Source organism: Mobula birostris, chromosome 6 (assembly GCF_030028105.1).
Source record: "Mobula birostris isolate sMobBir1 chromosome 6, sMobBir1.hap1, whole genome shotgun sequence".
Lineage (NCBI taxonomy): Eukaryota > Metazoa > Chordata > Chondrichthyes > Myliobatiformes > Myliobatidae > Mobula > Mobula birostris.
Window position 1 is genome coordinate 86,213,557 of NC_092375.1, and position 19,298 is coordinate 86,232,854.

The following is a 19,298-nucleotide window of genomic DNA, read 5'->3' on the forward strand; positions in this document are numbered from 1 at the left end:
TTTTGGTCTATCTGAGTGAACCAGAAAAATCATTTATAGGATTGTTTACACTGTTGGATGACTTTGGGAAAATATCAGGTTATAAAATAAATGTAAAGAAAATGCAGGTTATGTCCCTAAATTATACACCATCCAAAAAATTGCAGGATACATACGATCTTAAGTGGGAAGCTAAATCACTAAAATATTTAGGAATAACCCTGCCGAAGGATCTTTCAACGCTGTCACAGGTAAATTATGGGCCATTAATCTCAGAGATAAAAGCAGATATGCATAGATGGAATCTTATCCCCTTTTTAAGTTTAAATTCAAGGATAAATACTATAAAAATGAATATTCTTCCTCGGTTATTGTATCTTTTCCGTACTTTACTGGTGGAGGTGGATGATAATCAATTCAGGGAATAGGACAAATGGATTTCCCGCTTCATTTGGCAAGGAAAGAAACCTAGAATTCGGTATAACACCTTACGGTTAGGGAAGGAAGGAGGAGGTATGGTTCTTCCTTGCCTGAGAAATTATTTTTATGCCTCACAGATAACCCCTCTGTTATATTGGTGTAATAGGGAATATAAGGCTAGATGGAAGGAAATTAGAATTTGGATTAGTTGACAGTTTTCCTCTACAGGCCTCAATAGCTGACAAAGAATTGATGGCCCAGTTGGAAAAATTTAAAAACAGTTGGATAAATCTTGCATTAAAAGTATGGCAGAAGGTGGTTAATTCATGTGGAATTAATAACATGTTAAAACTCTTTAGATGGTGTGCATATGATACCGAATTCCTTCCCAACAGAGGAGATAAAAGATTTGAGCTATGGATAAAGAAAGGTCTTACAACCTACCTCTCATTTATAGATAAAAGAGTATTACAAAGTTTCCAAATCCTGCAGGACAAACATGGCCTAGAACACAATGACTTTTTTAGGTACCTTCAAGTACGAAATGATGTTAACCAGAGTTGTAGATATACAGACCTATCAACAGTAGAATTAGAATTTTTCAAGATTCTGAATTCGGCTTGCAGTTCAATACCTAGTAAATCAGTTTCTCGATTATATAATGCACTCTCCCATGCTAAAAATGTAAATACACTGTATATTAAAGAGAAGTGGGAGAAAGAAGCGGGGTTGGTACTTTCAGAGGAGGTTTCGGGAAAATCTGCAGCTTTCAATGGTCCTCGACTAATTCTTTGACTTGGAGAGAACATTGTTGGAAAAACATTATAAGATACTTCAAGACCCCATATCAGGAAAAATATAAAGATACAAACGTGACGTGTTGGAGAAGATGTGGCTCCAAGGAGGCAAATCATTTTCATATTTTCTGGGATTGCCCTAAATTAGTTAAGGTACTTAGGTCCCAGATACCTCTGAACTTTGAGACGCTCTATTTGGGGCATGTATTGTTTCTTGAACAGAAGGAAGATATAAAGTTGCTGCAGGCCCTCTTAGCGGCAAGTAAGAAATCAATCACTAGAAAGTGGCTAAATCCAATACCACCTACATTAGAAGATTGGCACGAAATTATCTTGGAAATATTTAAAATGGAAAAGTTGACTTACTCCCTGAGAATTCAAAAAGAAAAATTTTATCAGATCTGGAATAAATGCATTGAATATATAACCCCAAAGTGAGCAGACTTTAGATGACTCTCCTAATGATTTATACTGCACTTCTCATCAACACAGTAATATTGCTAACGTAAGCACCCCTAGTCTAAATGTCTTTTTTTTGTTTTCTTTTGGAAAATAGAGAATTAACACAAGTGAAGAGAAAGATTTGGGAAAGGGATAAAAAATGAAAAAATTAAGTAAATAAGTACATAGGGATTGGATAATTATGTCTGCGGGCAGGAGCAAGCATGAACAAATTAGGATATAAACACCTACAATGGTTGTTACATAGGCTTACATACAACATTTTGGACCAGTAGAAATGGTCCAGAAGAGTTATATGGAAACTATTATCACTATTTTTCTTAACAATTAATACCATTACTTAGCCTAATAGATTAGAATTACCACAGTACATAATTATCTATTTAAGTGTCTAATTTCCTTTTATATCATCTCAATGTGTACTTAAGAATGTATAAATAATTATAGTTTTATACATATAAAAAATGGAAAAGGTTATATGTGTGAAAAAAGTACATGATATTTGTGAATTCCTTATCCAAATAAAAATAAAATTTAAAAAAAAAGAAGAAAAAAAAGGGAGATGAGGCTGAGTACAGGGCTATGGTAGGAAACTTTGTCACATGGTGTGAGCAGAATTATCTGCAGCTTAATGTGAAAAAGACTAAGGAGCTGGTGGTAGACCTGAGGAGAGCTAAGGTACCGGTGACCCCTGTTTCCATCCAGGGGGTCAGTGTGGACATGGTGGAGGATTACAAATACCTGGGGATACGAATTGACAATAAACTGGACTGGTCAAAGAACACTGAGGCTGTCTACAAGAAGGGTCAGAGCCGTCTCTATTTCCTGAGGAGACTGAGGTCCTTTAACATCTGCCGGACAATGCTGAGGATGTTCTACGAGTTTGTGGTGGCCAGTGCTATCATGTTTGCTGTTGTGTGCTGGGGCAGCAGGCTGAGGGTAGCAGACACCAACAGAATCAACAAACTCATTCATAAGGCCAGTGATGTTGCGGGGATGGAACTGGACTCTCTCACGGTGGTGTCTGAAAAGAGGATGCTGTCTAAGTTGCATGCCATCTTAGACAATGTCTCCCATCCACTACATAATGTACTGGGTGGTCACAGGAGTACATTCGGCCAGAGACTCATTCCACCGAGATGCAGCACGGAGCGTCATAGGAAGTCATTCCTGCCTGTGGCCTTCATAACAAGGGGAATTGAGTGCAAGAGCAAAGCGGTCCTTCTGCAGCTGTACAGGGCCCTGGTGAGACCACACCTGGAGTACTGTGTGCAGTTTTGGTCTCCAAATTTGAGGAAGGACATTCTTGCTATTGAGGGAGTGCAGCGTAGGTTCACAAGGTTAATTCCTGGGATGGCGGGACTGTTATATGTCGAAAGATTGGAGCAACAGGGCTTGTATACTTTGGAATTTAGAAGGCTGAGAGGGGATCTTATTGAAACATATAAGATTATTAAGGGATTGGACGCATTGGAGGCAGGAAGCATGTTCCCGCTGATGGGTGAGTCCAGGACCAGAGGCCACAGTTTAAGAATAAGGGGTAGGCCATTTAGAACGGAGTTGTGGAAAAACTTTTTCACCCAGAGAGTGGTGGATATGTGGAATGCTCTGCCCCAGAAGGCTGTGGAGGCCAAGTCTCTGGATGCTTTCAAAAAAGAGATGGATAGAGCTCTTAAAGATAGTGGAATCAAAGCTTATGGTGATAAGGCAGGAAATGGATACTGATAGTGGATGATCAGCCATTATCACAGTGAATGGCGGTGCTGGCTCGAAGGGCCAAATGGCCTACTCCTGCACCTATTGTCTATTTACAACTCCTCCCTTGGAGGGTCAGACACTCTGAGCCAATAGGCTGGTCCTGGACTTATTTCATAATTTACTGGCATAATTTACATATTATTATTTAACTATTTATGGTTCTATTACTATTTAGTATTTATGGAGCAACTGTAATGAAAACCAATTTCCCCCGAGATTAATAAAGTATGACTATGACTATATGGAAAGCCTACAGCTTAATACAGGCCCTTCGGCTCAGAAAGCTGTGCCGAACATGTCCTTACCTGAGAAATTACCTAGGGTTAGCCATAGCCCTCTATTTTTCTGAGCTCCACGTGTCTGTCCAGGAGTCTTAAAAGACCTTATCATATCCGCCTCCACCACCGTTGCTGGCAGCCCATTCCACGCACTTACTACTCTCTGCGTTAAAAAAACTTACCCCTGATATCTCCTTTGTACCTACTTCCAACTACTTAAAACTGTGCCCTCCCGTGCTAGCCATTTCAGTCCTGGGAAAAAGCCTCTGACTATCCACGCGATCAATGTCCCTCATTATCTTGTGCACCTCTATCAGGTCACCTCTCATCCTCCATCGCTCCAAGGAAAAAAGGCCGAGTTCACTCAACCTATTCTCATAAGATGTGCTTCCCAATCCAGGCAACATATTGTAAATCTCCTCTACACCCTTTCTATGGTTTCCACATCCTTCCTAAAGTGCAGCGGTTCCCAACCAACACAAAGCATGCGCTACTTGGCCGTGAGGAAACGATATGATTTGGCGATATGAGTCAGCTGCACCTTTCCTCATCCCCTATCATGCCTACTGTTGAGCCATTACACATGCGAGGTCATTACCCGTGCGTCATCCATGTCAGCGCGGGAAGGAAGTCAACTCCTCGAGCTTGCAAATGACAGCGGGCTGAAAAGTATGTTTGACTATCATCTCTGCGGGCATTCGGGATCAAAGTCAAGGCTAAATATCCTGAGATAGCCACAAAAGCACTGAAAACGTTGCTTCCAGCATATTTCTGTGAAGTGGAGTTCTCTGCAATGAATGCAACGAAAACTAAATTGCGGAATAGACTGGACATAAAGAACCCCCTTTGAGTATCGCTGTCTCCCATCACCCCTCGATAGGACCGTCTTGTTGCAGGAAAACAAGCCCAGTGCTCCCACTGATTCAGCGATATTGGTGTGTTGCAATGATTTTATATGTTCATACGGGGAAATATGTGCTGTGTGTTTAATATCCAAACGTTACTTAAAATGTTATGCTATTGACTTGCTTATATAACCATATAACAATTACAGCACGGAAACAGGCCATCTCTGCCCTTCTAGTCCTTGCCGAACGCTACTCTCACCTAGTCCCACCGACCTGCACTCAGCCCATAACCCTCCATTCCTTTCCTGTCCATATACCTATCCAATTTTTCTTTAAATGATAATATCAAACCTGCCTCTACCACTTCTACGGGAAGTTCGTTCAACACTTACTTCAAGCTCCCCTGTCCTCCCCTGATAATTGACTTATCACTGTATTCATGTGAGGAAAATATGCACTGTGTGTTTAATATTAAATTTGTTAGATAAACCCTTTTAGAAACGAAACTGAGTGTATTCTAGTCGTGATTAACAACCCCGACGCCCCCCCCCCCAAACAGAATCGCCAAAAACGATATGCAGGGCAAAAAATTGGCAGGTGCTCGCATGCACAGGTCACGCATGCGCACTAGTGCCCGCGCAAGGCTTCATGGTAATTGTAGTCTTCTCTGGGTAAAAACAACGTATTTGACTGCTACTCTTGTCCGTTGGCAACCCTACCCCCCCGCCGGGTCGGCCGGTCTGCAAGAATATTGTCATTATTAAACCAGTCTGCAGTGCAAAGGAGGTTGGGGACCCCTGCCATAGTGAGGTGACTAGAACTGAGCACAGCATTCCAAGTGGGGTCTGAAGTATCCTATATAGCTGCAACATTACCTCTCGGCTCCTAAACTCAATCCAACGATTGATGAAGGCCAATGCACCATATGGTTTCTTAACCACAGAGTCAACCTGCGCAGCAGCCTTTAGTGTCCTATGGACTCGAACCTCAAGATCCCTCTGATCCTCCACACTGCCATCATATTTGACCTACCAAAATGAACCATCTTCCACTTATCTGGGTTGAACCCCATCTGTCACTTCTCAGCCCATTTTTGCATCCTATTAATGTCCCGCTGTAACCTCTGACAGCCCCTCCACACTATCCACAACACCTCCAACTTTTGTGTCATCAGCAAATTTACTAACTCATCCCTCCACATCTTCATTCAGTTCATTTATAAAAATCACGAAGAGTAGCGGTCCCAGAACAGATCCCTGAGGCACACCACTGGTGACCGACTTCCATGCAGAGTATGACCCATTTACAACCACTGTTTGCCTTCTGTGGGCAAGCCAGTTCTGGATCCACAAAGCAATGTTCCCTTGGATCCCATGTCTCCTTACTTTCTCAATAAGCCTTGCATGGGGTACCTTATCAAATGCCTTGCTGAAATCCATATACACTATATCTACCGCTCTACTTTCATCAATGTCATATCCACAAAAAATTCTATCAGGCTCGTAAGGCATGACCTGCCTTTCACAAAGCCATGTTGACTATTCCTAATCATATTATGCCTCTCCAAATATTCATAAATCCTCCCTCTCAGGATCTTCTCCATCTACTTACCAACCACTGAAGTAAGACTCACTGGTCTATAATTTCCTGGGCTATCTCTACTCCCTTTCTTGAATAATGGAGCAACATCCGCAAACCTCCAATCCTCCAGAACTTCTCCGATCCCTATTAATGATGCAAAGATCATCGCCAGAGGCTCAGCAATCTCCTCCCTCACCTCCCACAGTAGCCTGGGGTACATCTCGTCCAGTCCTGGAGACTTATCCAACTTGATGCTTTCCAAAAGCTCCTGCACATCCTCTTTGTTAATACCTACATGCACAAGCTTTTCAATCCGCTGTAAGTCATCCCTACATTCGCCAAGATCCTTTTCCATAGTGAATGCTGAAGCAAAGTACTCATTAAGTATCTCTGCTATCTCCTCCGGTTCCATACACACTTTTCCACTGTCACACTTGTTTGGTCCTATTCTCTCACATCTTATCCTCTTGCTCTTAACATACTTGTAGAATGCCTTGGGGTTTTCCTTAATCCTGTCCGCTAAGGCCTTCTCATGGCTCTTTCTGCTCTCCTAATTTCCTCCTTGAGCTCCTTCCTTCTAGCCTTATAATCTTCCAACTCTCTACCATTACTTAGCTTTTTGAACCTTTTGTAAGCGCTTCTTTTCTTCTTGACTAGATTTACAACAGCCTTTGTACACCATGGTTCCTGTACCCTACCATCCTTTCCCCGTCTCATTGGAACGTACCTATGCAGAACTCCACGCAAATATCCCGTGAACATTTGCCACATTCCTGCCGTACATTTCCCTGAGAACATCTGTTGCCAATTTATGCTTCCAAGTTCCTGCCTGATAGCCTCCAATTAAACGCTTTCCTAACTTGTTTGTTCTTATCTCTCTCCAATGCTATGGTAAAGGAGATAGAGTTGTAATAACTCTCCAAAGTGCTGTCCCAGTGAGAGATCTGACACCTAACCAGGTTAATTCCCCAATACAAGAAAAAGTACAGCCTCTCCTCTTGTAGGCTTATCTACATATTGTGTCAAGAAACATTCTTGAACACACTTAACAAACTCCATCCCATCAAAACCCTTCGCTCTAGAAAGATGCCAATTAATATTTGGAAAATTAAAATTTCCTACCACGACAACCCTGTAATTATTACACCTTTCCAGAATCAGTCTCCCTATCTGCTCCTTGATGTCCCTGTTACTATTGGGTGGTCTATCAAAAATTACCCAGTAGGGTTATTGACCTCTTCCTGTTCCTAACTTCCACCCACAGAAACTCTGTAGACAATCCCTCCATGTCTTCCTCCACTTCTACGGCTGTGACGCTGTCTCTGATCAACAGTGCCATGCCCCCACCTCTTTTGCCTCCCTGCTTGTCCTTTCTGAAACATCTAAAGCCTGGCACTCGAAGTAATCATTCCTGCCCCTGAGCCATCCAAATCTCTGTAATGGCCACAACATCACAGCTCCATTGTTGTCTTAGTCTATTACTAAAAGTGTTCTTCTGTTTAGCCAAGGTGGCATGCAGAGGGTGAGAAGCATTGTTCAGAATTGACAGGATTTTCCGTAGATTCCTTTGTTCTATCACAGCCTCCATTGTGTCCAGTTTGACTCCTATAACAGAGCCAGCCTTTCTAATCAGTTTACTGAGCCTGTTGGCATCACCCATGTTGATGCCATTGCCCCAGCACATCACCGCATAGAAGATTGTACTGGCAACAACAGACTGGTAGAACATGTGAAGGAGAGGCTTGCAAACCCCAAAGGATCTCAGTCTGCTCAGGAAGTAGAGGTGGCTCTGGCCCTTCTTGTACACAACCTCTGATACACAGCATCAGATGCCACAGCTCTGATCCCTGTAGGACATCATTGCCCACACACCAGCCAGAATAATAGCCTTCCACTGCTATCCTCTGTCTTCTATGGGCAAGTTAATTTGGAATCCAAACTACCAATTCACTGTGGATTCCCTGCACCTTCATCTTCCTGATTAACTTAACATGAGGGACTTTGTCAATGCCTTACTAAAATAAAGTTGACAACATCCACTGCCCTATCGTCATCAATCACCTTCGCCACCTCCTCAAAAAAATTCAAGTTTGGAAGAGGTGACCTAAGCAATGCTGATTATCCTTAATTAACCCATGTTCTTCCAAATGTGAGTCAATCCTATCCCTAAGAATCCTTTCAAATAGTTTTCCTGCTGCTGATGGAAGATGCAACAGCCTATAATTAACTGCATTATCTCTATTTCCCTTAGTAACGTAACAAAATTGTCTGCTCCCCAGACCTCTGAGAAATTACCTGTGGTTAGAAAAGATGTAAAGATCTTCATCAAAGCCCTATAAATCTCCTCTCTTGCCTCTCTCAAGAACCTGAGATAGATCTCATCAGGGCTGGGGATTTATCCAGGTTAATACTCTTCAAGGGATTCATCACCATATCCTTCTTTGCTTGTTTAGTAATTTGCCAATATCTTCAGACTCTAGCCACAAGTTCCATCCTTTATCCTTAAGCAATCCCACCCTCTCTGTTAGTTATCCTCTTGTTTTAATATATGTAAAACAAAATGCCATCCAATTCACTTCCGTCTTAAACACGAGAAAGTCTACAGATGCTGGAAATCCATAACAACACACGCAAAATGCTGGAGGAACTTAGCAGGTCAGGCAACATCTATGGGAAAGAATAAACAGTTGAGACTCTGCTTCAGGACTGAGAAGGAATTGGGAAGACGCCCGAATAAAAAGATAGGGGGAAGAGAAGAAGGCAAGCTGGAAGGTAATTTGTGAAGCTAGGTGGGTGGGAAGGTCATGGGCTGGAGAAGAAGGAATCTGACAGGAGAGGAGAGTGGACCATGGGAGAACGGGAAGGAGGAGGGGACCCAGGGGGAAGTAGTAGTCACTTTAATCTTGCTTGCCAAAGGTATTTCATGTCTCCTTTTGGCCCTCTTGATTCCTTATATAATTCTTTATACCCTCAAAAGCTCCATCTAATTACGGCTTCCTAAGGCTTAAATATGATTTCTTTATCCATTTGTAGAAGTTTACAACATCTCTTGTCATCCAAGCTTCCCCAACCTTGCTATCATTGTCCATCCTCCTTACTGGAACATGTCTGTCTTGAACTCTGATCAACTGGCCTTTAAATGACTCTTGCATGTCATTGTAGACTTGTCCAATAAAACAGCTGCTCCCAAATTACTCTCCCAAACTCCTGCCTAGTAATGCTGTAATTTGCCCTGCCTCAATTTAATACTCCCCCCCCCCCAAATCTAGGCTTATCTTATCATGACTATCTTAAAACTTCAGGCGTTGAGATCACAGTTTCCAATGTGCTCTCCCATTGAAAAGTCAGAGACCTGGCTAGGCTTGTCTCCCAGTGCAAAGTCCAGTTTAGCCCTTTCTGTAGTTGGGCTACCATATGCTATTTCAAGAAACCCTCTTGGATGCACCAAACAAATTCTGTCCTAGTTTAGCCTCTTGCACTAAGAAAGTCCCAGTAAGTATTGGGGCTGTTAAAATCACCCACTTCAACAATCCTGTTGCTTTGAGATCTTTTTGTAATCTGCCTGTATGTATATTCTTCTATCCCGTGCTCGCTATTGGGACTTTATAGTATAATCCCATCAGAGTGATTGCACTTTCCTAGTTTTGAGCTTTATCAATATTTCTTCAGTAGATTAACCCTTTGCTATATCTATTCTTTCTGATCAGCAATGCAACTCCTTCACCTTCTTTACCTCCCTCTCTGTCACATCTGAGACACGGTCAGTCCTGGCCTAGCAACCATGTCTCTGTAATGGCCACAGTACCGCAGTTATATGTATTGACTCAGCCCAAGAGTTATCTTCCTTACCTGTAATACTCCTTGCATTGAATATTCCTTCCATCAGTCCCACACTGTTCCTTAGCCTGTGCCTGCTTGTCCTTCCTTTCAAATTTAGTTGGTATAACCTTCCCATCAAAGCCTAGACCTTCTAACCTGCTGCACTGGTTCCCAACCCCTTCCCCCACCCACCCTTCAAACCTCGCCACTCTAAGCTTTCCTGTGTCACACTAGTGGACCTCACTGTGAGGATGTTGGTACCACTTTAGTCTAGGTGCAACCCATCCCTTCGGTACAGGTTCAGACTGCCTTGAAGAGAGCCCATTGAATCACCTGAAGCCCTCCCTCCTGCACCAATTCCTTAGCCACACTGAATGGCCTCATTTCCTATTTCTTACGTTGCTAGCACATGGCATGGTAGTAAACATAACATTTAACCCAAGGTTTTATTTTTTAACTTACTACCTAACTTTCTAAATTCCCTTTGCAGGACCTAATTTCTTCTCCTGCCTATGTCATTGATACCAATAATGAATGGTCTTTGGCTGCTCACCCTCCCCTCTCAGAATGTCCTGTGCCCGCTCAAAGATATCCTTGACCCTGGCACCAGAAAGCCTACACACCATCCTGGAGTCTCACTTGTGGCTACCAAAATACCTATCTATACCCTTAACTGTGCAATTGCCTATCGGTTTTGCTTGCCTGGACTTTGACCTAGCTGTTCAACAGAGCCGGACGTGGTGGCAGTGTTGGGGTGCCAGATTTATTTTCCCCTGAGAAGTGATCAGCCCCAACAAATTTTCTGGTGACTTTGTTTCCATGAGGAATTTGTGTTGGTCACTTCTACCAATGAATAGGTACATCTGCATTTGCTGCAACTAGTGAGGGCAAAGTCATGATGATTTATCTTTTACTCATTGCTTGCTGCAGACCTAATCTTGTAGAATCCATTAAAGACTCAAGCCAGTTTGCTCAGTAGTGGGCCTACTAAGGGTGATGGACCTATGATGGACTTTGGGTAGACGATTTCTGCACTCCTGGTCTTTTCACTGCTTCTTCCAGGTGTTCTTCAACGTGGAAGAGTAATTGTGTATCAGCTAAGGGATGAAGGTTGAGGGTAATCAGGAAGTGGTTTCCTTGTTTACATTGGACCTGCTGCCATGGAAATTCTTGTGATCAATAGATACATTTAATGTCAGAGAAATGTATAAAATATACAAACCTCATTTCCAGAAAAGTTGGGATATTTTCCAAAATGCAATAAGAACAAAAATCTGTGATATGTTAATTCATGTGAACATTTATTTAACTGACAAAAGTGCAAAGAAAAGATTTTCAATAGTTTTACTAACCAACTTAATTGTATTTTGTAAATATACACAAACTTAGAATTTGATGGCTACAACACACTCAACAAAAGTTGGTACAAAGTTAAAATAAGATTGAAAAGTGCACGGAATATTCAAGTAACACCGGTTTGGAAGACTCCACATTAAGCAGGCTAATTGGTAGCAGGTGAGGTATCATGACCGGGTATAAAAGTAGCATCCATCAAAGGCTCAGTCTTTGCAAGCAAGGATCGGTCGTGGCTCACCCCTTTGTGCCAAAGTTCGTGAGAGAATTGTTAGTCATTTCAAAAGGAACATTCTCAACGCAAGATCGGGAGTACTTTGGAAAACCATTGTCACTCAAAACAGTCCTTCGCTGCATCCAGAAATGCAGCTTGAAACTGTATTACGCAAGGAGGAAGCCATACATCAACTCTATGCAGAAACGCCGGCGAGTTCTCTGGGCCTGAGCTCATCTCAGATGGACCGAAAGACTGTGGAACTGTGTGCTGTGGTCAGATGAGTCCACGTTTCAGCTAGCTTTTGGAAAAAACGGGCGACGAGTTCTCTGTGCCAAAGATGAAAACGACCATCCAGATTGTTATCAGCGAAAGGTGTAAAAGCCAGCATCTGTGATGGTATAGGGGTGCATCAGTGCCCACGGCATGGGTGAGTTGCATGTACGTGAAGGTACCATTGACTCTGAGGCGTATATTAGGATTTTAGAGAGGCACATGTTGCCATCAAGGCGACATCTCTTCCTGGGACCCCCATGCTTATTTCAGCAGGACAATGCGAGACCACATTCTGCACGGGCTACAACAGCGTGGCTTTGTAGACACAGAGTGCGTGTGCTTGACTGGCCTGCTGCCTGTGCAGATCTAACTGCTATTGAAAATGTATGGCGTGTCATGAAGAGGAGAATCAGACAACGGAGACCATGGACTGTTGAGCAGCTAAAGTCTTATATCAAGCAAGAATGGACAAAATTTCCAATTGCAAATCTACTACAATTAGTATCCTCTGTTACAAAATGATTAAAAAGTGTTATTAAAAGGAAAGGTGATGTAACACAATGGTAAACGTGCCTCTGTCCCAACTTTTGTTGAGTGTGTTGCAGTCATCAAATTCTAAATTTGTGTATGTTTACAAAATACAATTAAGTTGGTCAGTGAAACTATTGAAAATCTTTTCTTTGTACTTTTGTCAGTTAAATAAAGGTTCACGTGAATTAACATATCACAGATTTTTGTTTTTATTGCATTTTGGAAAATATCCCAACTTTTCTGGAAATGGGGTTTGTACGTCCTGAAATTCTTTTTCTTCGCAAACATCCACAAAAACAGAGGAGTGCCCCAAAGAATGAATGATACTTAAACACTAGAACCCCAAAGCCCCGCCCCAGCTACCCCTCCCACACGCAATCAGCAGCAGGGCAACCCCCCCACCTCCACAGCAGAAAAACATCAGCGCTCTCCACCGAACAGCAAGCATCAATAAAGACATCGACTTGCAGTACCCCAAAGACTACTCGTTCACCTGGTAATTCGACATACCACAGGATCTCTCTCTCCCTAATAAGGGAAGAAGAGGTGTCCCCATTTCACAGTGAGAGGGGAGACATAACAAACAACTCACTGATTTACGATGTTAAAAGTCTGTTGTGTCGCAGTTTCTGAGCTTTGCACCGAGAAAGTTGGCTCCAGAAAGGCACAGCTTTCCAGGCACACAACCCATGGCAGCTAACCTGCTGCTCCTGATGTTCCATGTTCCCCCGCGATCCCTCAGTCAGGGGCACCGGCCCAGAATCAGCATGTCTCCAGAGCCACGAAAATCCAGAACCCTGAAGGTGCACTGGACTTCCAGGCTGCATCCTTGCGATATCAAAAAGTGTCCATTCATGAGGTCCTGACAGTAGGTCCCATTCCTGCAAAGAACCAAATTCGGAGTGTAACTCCAGATTAGGGTCTTCAAAAGAACGAGCATTGAAAAAGAAAAAAAGAGACATCAAAGATAGAAATAGAGTTGTTTCCAAAGATGCAAACAAAGGAGCTGCCATTTAGTGCCACCTTGGCTTGGCTTGGCCCTGCCCCTCCAAGTCAGGGATTAATGTTGAACACTTTCAGGGTGTGTCTATCCCACTGTACCACCTACTTTGTGGTCTTGTTTGCCGGTGGGATGTACCAGGGATTGTGATGGTGAAGTGTGCAGTTTTGTTTGGAATGTATGATTTTGTTGCCTGACTCGTCACACAGAGTCCAGTTTGGGTAAGAATGGCAGATGTCCTTCCCTGGAGTACATTGGTGATCTGCAGTATCTCAAAAAAAATCTGTATTATTAATCTGAAATTAAATTTTCCCATTTAATATATGGGGTTTTAAACTCAGGTCTCTGGATTAGTAATCCTAATCTTCAATAATTTAAACCATTGCACAAGTATCTTACCTTAAATCCATTTTTGAGCTCTAGCTGCGCTTGGCTAAATATCTGACTAGGTTGTTAATTTCCATTCAGACCTGGAGTATTTCTTTAGCCACTAAGTGAAACAAGGAATTGGCCAGAAATTGACAAGAAAATCTGGTATTTTGTCTCAGAACATGATGGTGTTTGCATTTAACATGTGAAACTGCTGAAATTATCTTTAAAACTGGGGACGATAGGTTTGGTTCATACTCTTGAACAGCATGATATGAAAGGCCTAAGTGGATTCTTCTTGCTAGATGTGCTTTCCTTTTCCAGTTAGTGGTGGTCACGTTCTGCAGTTGGCCACCAAGCCTGTGGTGTAAGGGGAGAAATAGTTTGCTGCAACTCAGGGTGATAGTTTGGTACTGTGAATGCACGCAGGAGAGGGAAGTAATGGGAACAGCATTTTTTTCTGAGGGTAGGACACTCTCAGGGTGAGCAGATGTCTTCAAAAAATATAGAAATGTGATTTAAAGAAATATTTAAAAATGGTACATCAAGAAAGAGAGGCTGACTTGCACTTTGTTAAACTGTTTTCATGTCTTTTAATTAAAATAATAGCATTAATTGTTTAGAGAGGTGTATTTTGGGAAAATTAAATGAGGGTAATTATTTTCAGACTTTATTTAAACACTTCTGTTAGATACTCCTGTGTGGTCAAATTTAAAAAGAAACATGCTGTTATTGATTTGCAGATGGAGAGGTTTATGCCTGGGGAAATAATGGTTACAGTCAGCTTGGCAATGGAACAACTACTCAAGGGTTGTCTCCATGTCAGGTTTCTACCAATCTGCTTAACAAGAAAGTAATCGAGGTGGCCTGTGGATCTCATCATTCCATGACATTGACTTCTGATGGGGAAGTGAGTAAAATTTGTTTTTGGAGTTAATTAAGAAATAAACTTTTATATGCCATTAGACTGGGAATTTTTGAAATCCTTTCAAGATTTAAATTCCCACTCTCAAACTTGAAAATAAGTAAGGTTACCTTGAATGAGGTACAGCAATTAAGCCCTTTCCTTTGCATGAACCAATGAAATTTGCTCTTACAGATTTTTCAGATTTTCAGTCAACCTAATGATGTATATCTGAATACCAATTGTTTATTTGAAGTCAAATTTTGTTTTGTTTTGTTTCCTCAGTAGTTTTGGTTACTCTTTGTCTAGTCCTCTCTATCTATGCAGTATTCTCTATTCCTACAATGCTCTTAAGAACATTGTCCATGTCCTTTCAGTACCTGTACATTTTGTACCAGTGTTAGACCATAAGACCTAGGAGCAGAATTAGGCCATTCAGCCTGTCATGTCTGCTCTGCCATTTGATCATGGTTGATTTATTTTCCATCTCAACCCCATTCTGTTTTCTTCTCCCCATAACCTTTGACACCCTTGCTAATAAACAACCTATCAATCTCAGCTTGCCCTCCACTGTGACAAAGAATTCTACAAATTCACCACCTTCTTGCTAAAGAAATTCCTTCTCACGTCTGTTCTAAAGGGATATTCTGGGCCCAGACTCCTCCCACCACTGGAAGCATCCTCTCCATGTCCACTCTAACTTGGCCTTTCAGTATCTGTATGTACCCTATTCAATTCAGTGTAGTTTAGGACCTCATCCTTAAATTCTTCTATCTACACGTCAGGAAAGATTAAGCAGATATTAACTAAGGTGTGTAAAATTTGAAGGTGTAGTTGCTATGATTTTTTCCATTCTAATCATCAGAGATCCAATGCTATCCAACAATAATAATGAGGTAATCAAATTGAAAAAGGGGGAAGTATCATTTTGATCCTTTTATCCAAATGTTTTGGTGCTGCTTGTGTGATTGCATAGGTATTTGCACTTGCTGGGAAAGGGAATTCATGAATTCACATCTTCTGATTTTCTATCTGCTCATTTAGAAGAAAATTGAGGGCCTGATAAAATTCTCTGAATATTACCAAAAAGTCTGACTTCCCAAGGGAATTGGCTCTTTTATCTCCAGAACTAGAGTGGCAATGTGGCAATCAGTGAACTAATTAAGAATATGTTACTCTATGATACACTTTATAATTTCCTTTAACTTGTGATGCATTTTTATTTTGTAAACAATTTAAGGAATGTACGTTCAAAGATCATTTCATTATCAAAGTATGGATGCAGAATACAACTCTAAGATTCGTCTTCTCCAGATAGCCATGAAATACAGAAAAGCCATGGAAGTCTTTGAAAGAAAAGATATCAACCCCCCTGCATGGAAAAGAAAAAGAAACAAAAACTCGCAAACCACAACCCCCACCCCAGCCCTCCCTTGCACAAAAACTAACAGATCACCCACCGGGAAAACAGCATCTAGAACGTCAAACCCCAAACCCCCTGTCCCCTCCTTCGTAAAAAAAAACTACCAGATACTCTACATGGAAAAGCACCAACAAGAACATCAATCATAAATCCCCAACCCTTCCCTTGTACAAAAAATAATTTATCGCCCACAAGGACATCAAACCTCCAAACTCTACACCTCCAGCCCGCCATTCGGCAACAAGAAAGAAAACACAGAAAACTGAAGGAGACCAACGTATACTACGTGTAGTCCATTAATACAGAAGTATGTGATAGCAGTACTCACAACACGCTGGAGGAACTCAGCAGGTTGGGCAGCATTCGTGGAAATGATGAGTCGATGTTTAGGGCTGGAACCCTTCGTCAGGACTGTAGAGGAAAGGGGCAGAGGCCCTATAAAGAAGGTGGGAAGGAGAAGGCTGGTAGGTACCAGGTGAAAAACCAGTAAGGGGAAAGATAAAGGGGTGGGGGAGGGGAAGCAGGGAGGTGATAGGCAGGAAAGGTGAAGAAGGAATAGGGGAAAACACAATGGGTAGTAGAAGGAGGTGGAACATGAGGGAGGTGATAGGCAGCTGGGGGAGGGGGCAGAGTTACATAGGGATAGAGGAAGGGAGGGGGATGGAATTACCGGAAGTTGGAGAATTCTATGTTCATACCAAGGGGCTGGAGACTACCTAGACGGTATAATGAGGTGTTGCTCCTCCAACCTGAGTTTAGCCTCATCATGGCAGTATAGGAGGCCAGGTATGGACATATCTGAATGGGAATGGGAAGCAGAGTTGAAGTGGGTGGCTACTGGGAGATCCTGTCTGTTGTGGCGGATGGAGCGGAGGTGCTGGACGAAGCGGTCCCCAATCTGTGTCGGGTTTCACCGATGTAGAGGAGGCCGGTGTGTTGTGTTTATGATAGCAGTAATCTTCTTTTGTCAAGCATAGTTTCAACCTAAGTTATCAGAAAGTAAGTGTTTCAAAATAGAACATTTTGCAATTTGTTTAAAGATTGAGGATCTTAAAGATTAGCATTAGTTATCACATGTACTTTGAAACTACAGTGAGGTACGTCGTTTGCGTCAAATCAAATGAGTGGCGATTGTGCTGGGTCATCCGCAAGTGTAGCCATGCTTCTGGTGCCATCACATTGTGCCCATAATGTACTACCGATAACTCATAGGTTCTTTCCTATGTGGGAGGAAGCTGGAGCACCTGTCACGGGGTGAACATACAAACTCCTCACAGAGGAGTTTTACAGTTGGCCCTGCAATAGTGTTACACTACCCTACTGTGCTACTTATATATCTATAACGTATAACAACATTTAAGAACTTTACAAATATGTATTGTTTTAAACTTTATGCCCATTACATCATCTGGTTGTTTAGGACAGCAATGAAGGTCCTCCATCCCTGTCTATCCTTGTTGAAAACCAATTTTAGTCTTGGTCTTGGTGGTGTAAATATGTCATTCTTGACACTTTTTCTTGAAAATGATCACTGCCTGTGGCTTCCCTGTTGAGGTTGAGCTGAATCGCCTGTATGACCTGGCACTCTGCGGTGTGGCTGGAGTCTCGCTGGGGCAGGATGGTTACAACGTGTCCGGGCTGGAGTTGCTGGAGCGGACTTGGAGGAAACTTGCTGCAGTGGAGCTGAGGTGAGGCGAAGAAAGATCCAAGGTTTCATCGATTTAAGAGCCAAACTGAGTTGGGAAAGTCAGGCACTGGCCATATCGAGGTGGCAAATCCTGAGCCCGTGGGTGAAGAATGGCCCGAGGTTTGAACGATTTAAGTGCCAGGCCAGATTGAAATGATTGGGGTGTCGGAGTTGAAGGTGAGAGACGATCCGGTTCAGCTCACTGCTCTGCAGGGTTTGCTCAGCTCTGTGCTCTGCAACTAGTGGACTTCTAGATCGGCTGCAGTGATGCCTGTCGTTGTGAACTTCAGTTCTGAATGCTGCTTGCACGATTTGTTTTTCTGCCTCTGCACACTGGGTGTTTGGACAGTCTTCTTTCGCTTTTAATGGGCTCCATGCATGTTCTTTGTTTCATGACTGCCTTTAAGGAGACAAATCTCAAGGTTGTATAAAGTATACATACTTTGATAATAAAATGTACTTTGAATCTTGTTCAGGGTTTCCTTCATCATGCCAGTAGCTTCCACTCGGTTTACACTACTGTTGGCCATACAAATCCTGGTTGGAGATTCAGGAGTATCATCGCACATAGCGGTGAAGGATTCTTCATTACTATTTCCACAGCAGTTTTGTTTGACCAGTCGGGGATGTTAACCTTGAGCCGAACCCCCAAACCTGGAGGACCAGTGAGCCACTCTAAGTCTGGTCTCTGCTGTTTGACCTGTCTAGCATGCGTGACCCTACCAAGAGCCAAAGTAGAAAATCCCTGACTCTAGCCAGCCCTCTCTGGGTCATTGAGGCACACAGGCCTCCAAACCACAACAAGGACTGATTGAAGGAAGATCAAAATGTGGGTTTATGAATGTCCCTTATGTGCTATTGTGCATTTATATGAATTGAGAAAAAAATTTGAAACTGTAGGTCTTGGAAATGAGAAATAAGAGCAGAAACCACTTAGCAGATCAGTCAACATGTGTGCAAGTGAAGTATATGTGAATTCAAAGATAATTTGAAAACCAAATCAAAAGAATATATTTGAAATTTTCTGGAATTTTTGACTTGTTTTCCCTCGGTGGTTTCTCCATCCATCCCTCCACCCTCTCTGCAAATTAAAACTATTTGCTAATTCAGATGAAAGGTCTTTGACCTAAAACTCCTGTTTTTCTTTCCACAGAAGCTCCCTGACCTGCTAAGGGATTATAACAGTTTCTGGTTTATTTAAAATGTAACAAATCTTTGTCGAAGATCTAATTTATGTTTATGAGCTTAACTAATGCAAAGACACCTCATCCCTGACTCTTAACGTACCTCATGGTTGAGAGCAATTTTTAAGACTATATGTTTTTTGTACCATTTTCTTTAGGCTATCTGTTTAAAATTACCCTCCCTTGCTTTTGTATATGGTCCGTAAATTATTTCCTAATGCGTTTATATTTCATAATAGGTTTATGCCTGGGGTTACAATAACTGTGGACAAGTGGGATCAGGGTCAACTTCTAATCAACCAACTCCACGAAGAGTGACCAGTTGCTTACAGAATAAATTGGTTGCTACTATTGCTTGTGGTCAGTCATCTTCCATGGCAGTTTTAGATAATGGAGAGGTGAGCAATGTCTTGTG

General features: G+C 42.2%; 1 protein-coding gene across 7 annotated transcripts in view; it reads left to right on the forward strand.

The window, feature by feature from the left end:
• LOC140199165 (RCC1 and BTB domain-containing protein 2-like) overlaps positions 1-19,298 on the forward strand; it is a 77,864-nt gene that overhangs the window by 11,813 nt on the left and 46,753 nt on the right. For 2 of the 7 annotated variants that reach the window (XM_072260786.1, XM_072260788.1), the window contains exons 4-5: positions 14,429-14,595; positions 19,123-19,281. In XM_072260786.1, coding sequence (XP_072116887.1) covers positions 14,429-14,595; positions 19,123-19,281 — 326 coding nt within the window. Of the gene's footprint in view, positions 1-14,428; positions 14,596-17,566; positions 17,701-17,723; positions 17,877-19,122; positions 19,282-19,298 lie in introns of those variants that run through there. The other 5 variants (XM_072260790.1, XM_072260792.1, XM_072260789.1 and 2 more) reach the window with 5 other exon arrangements.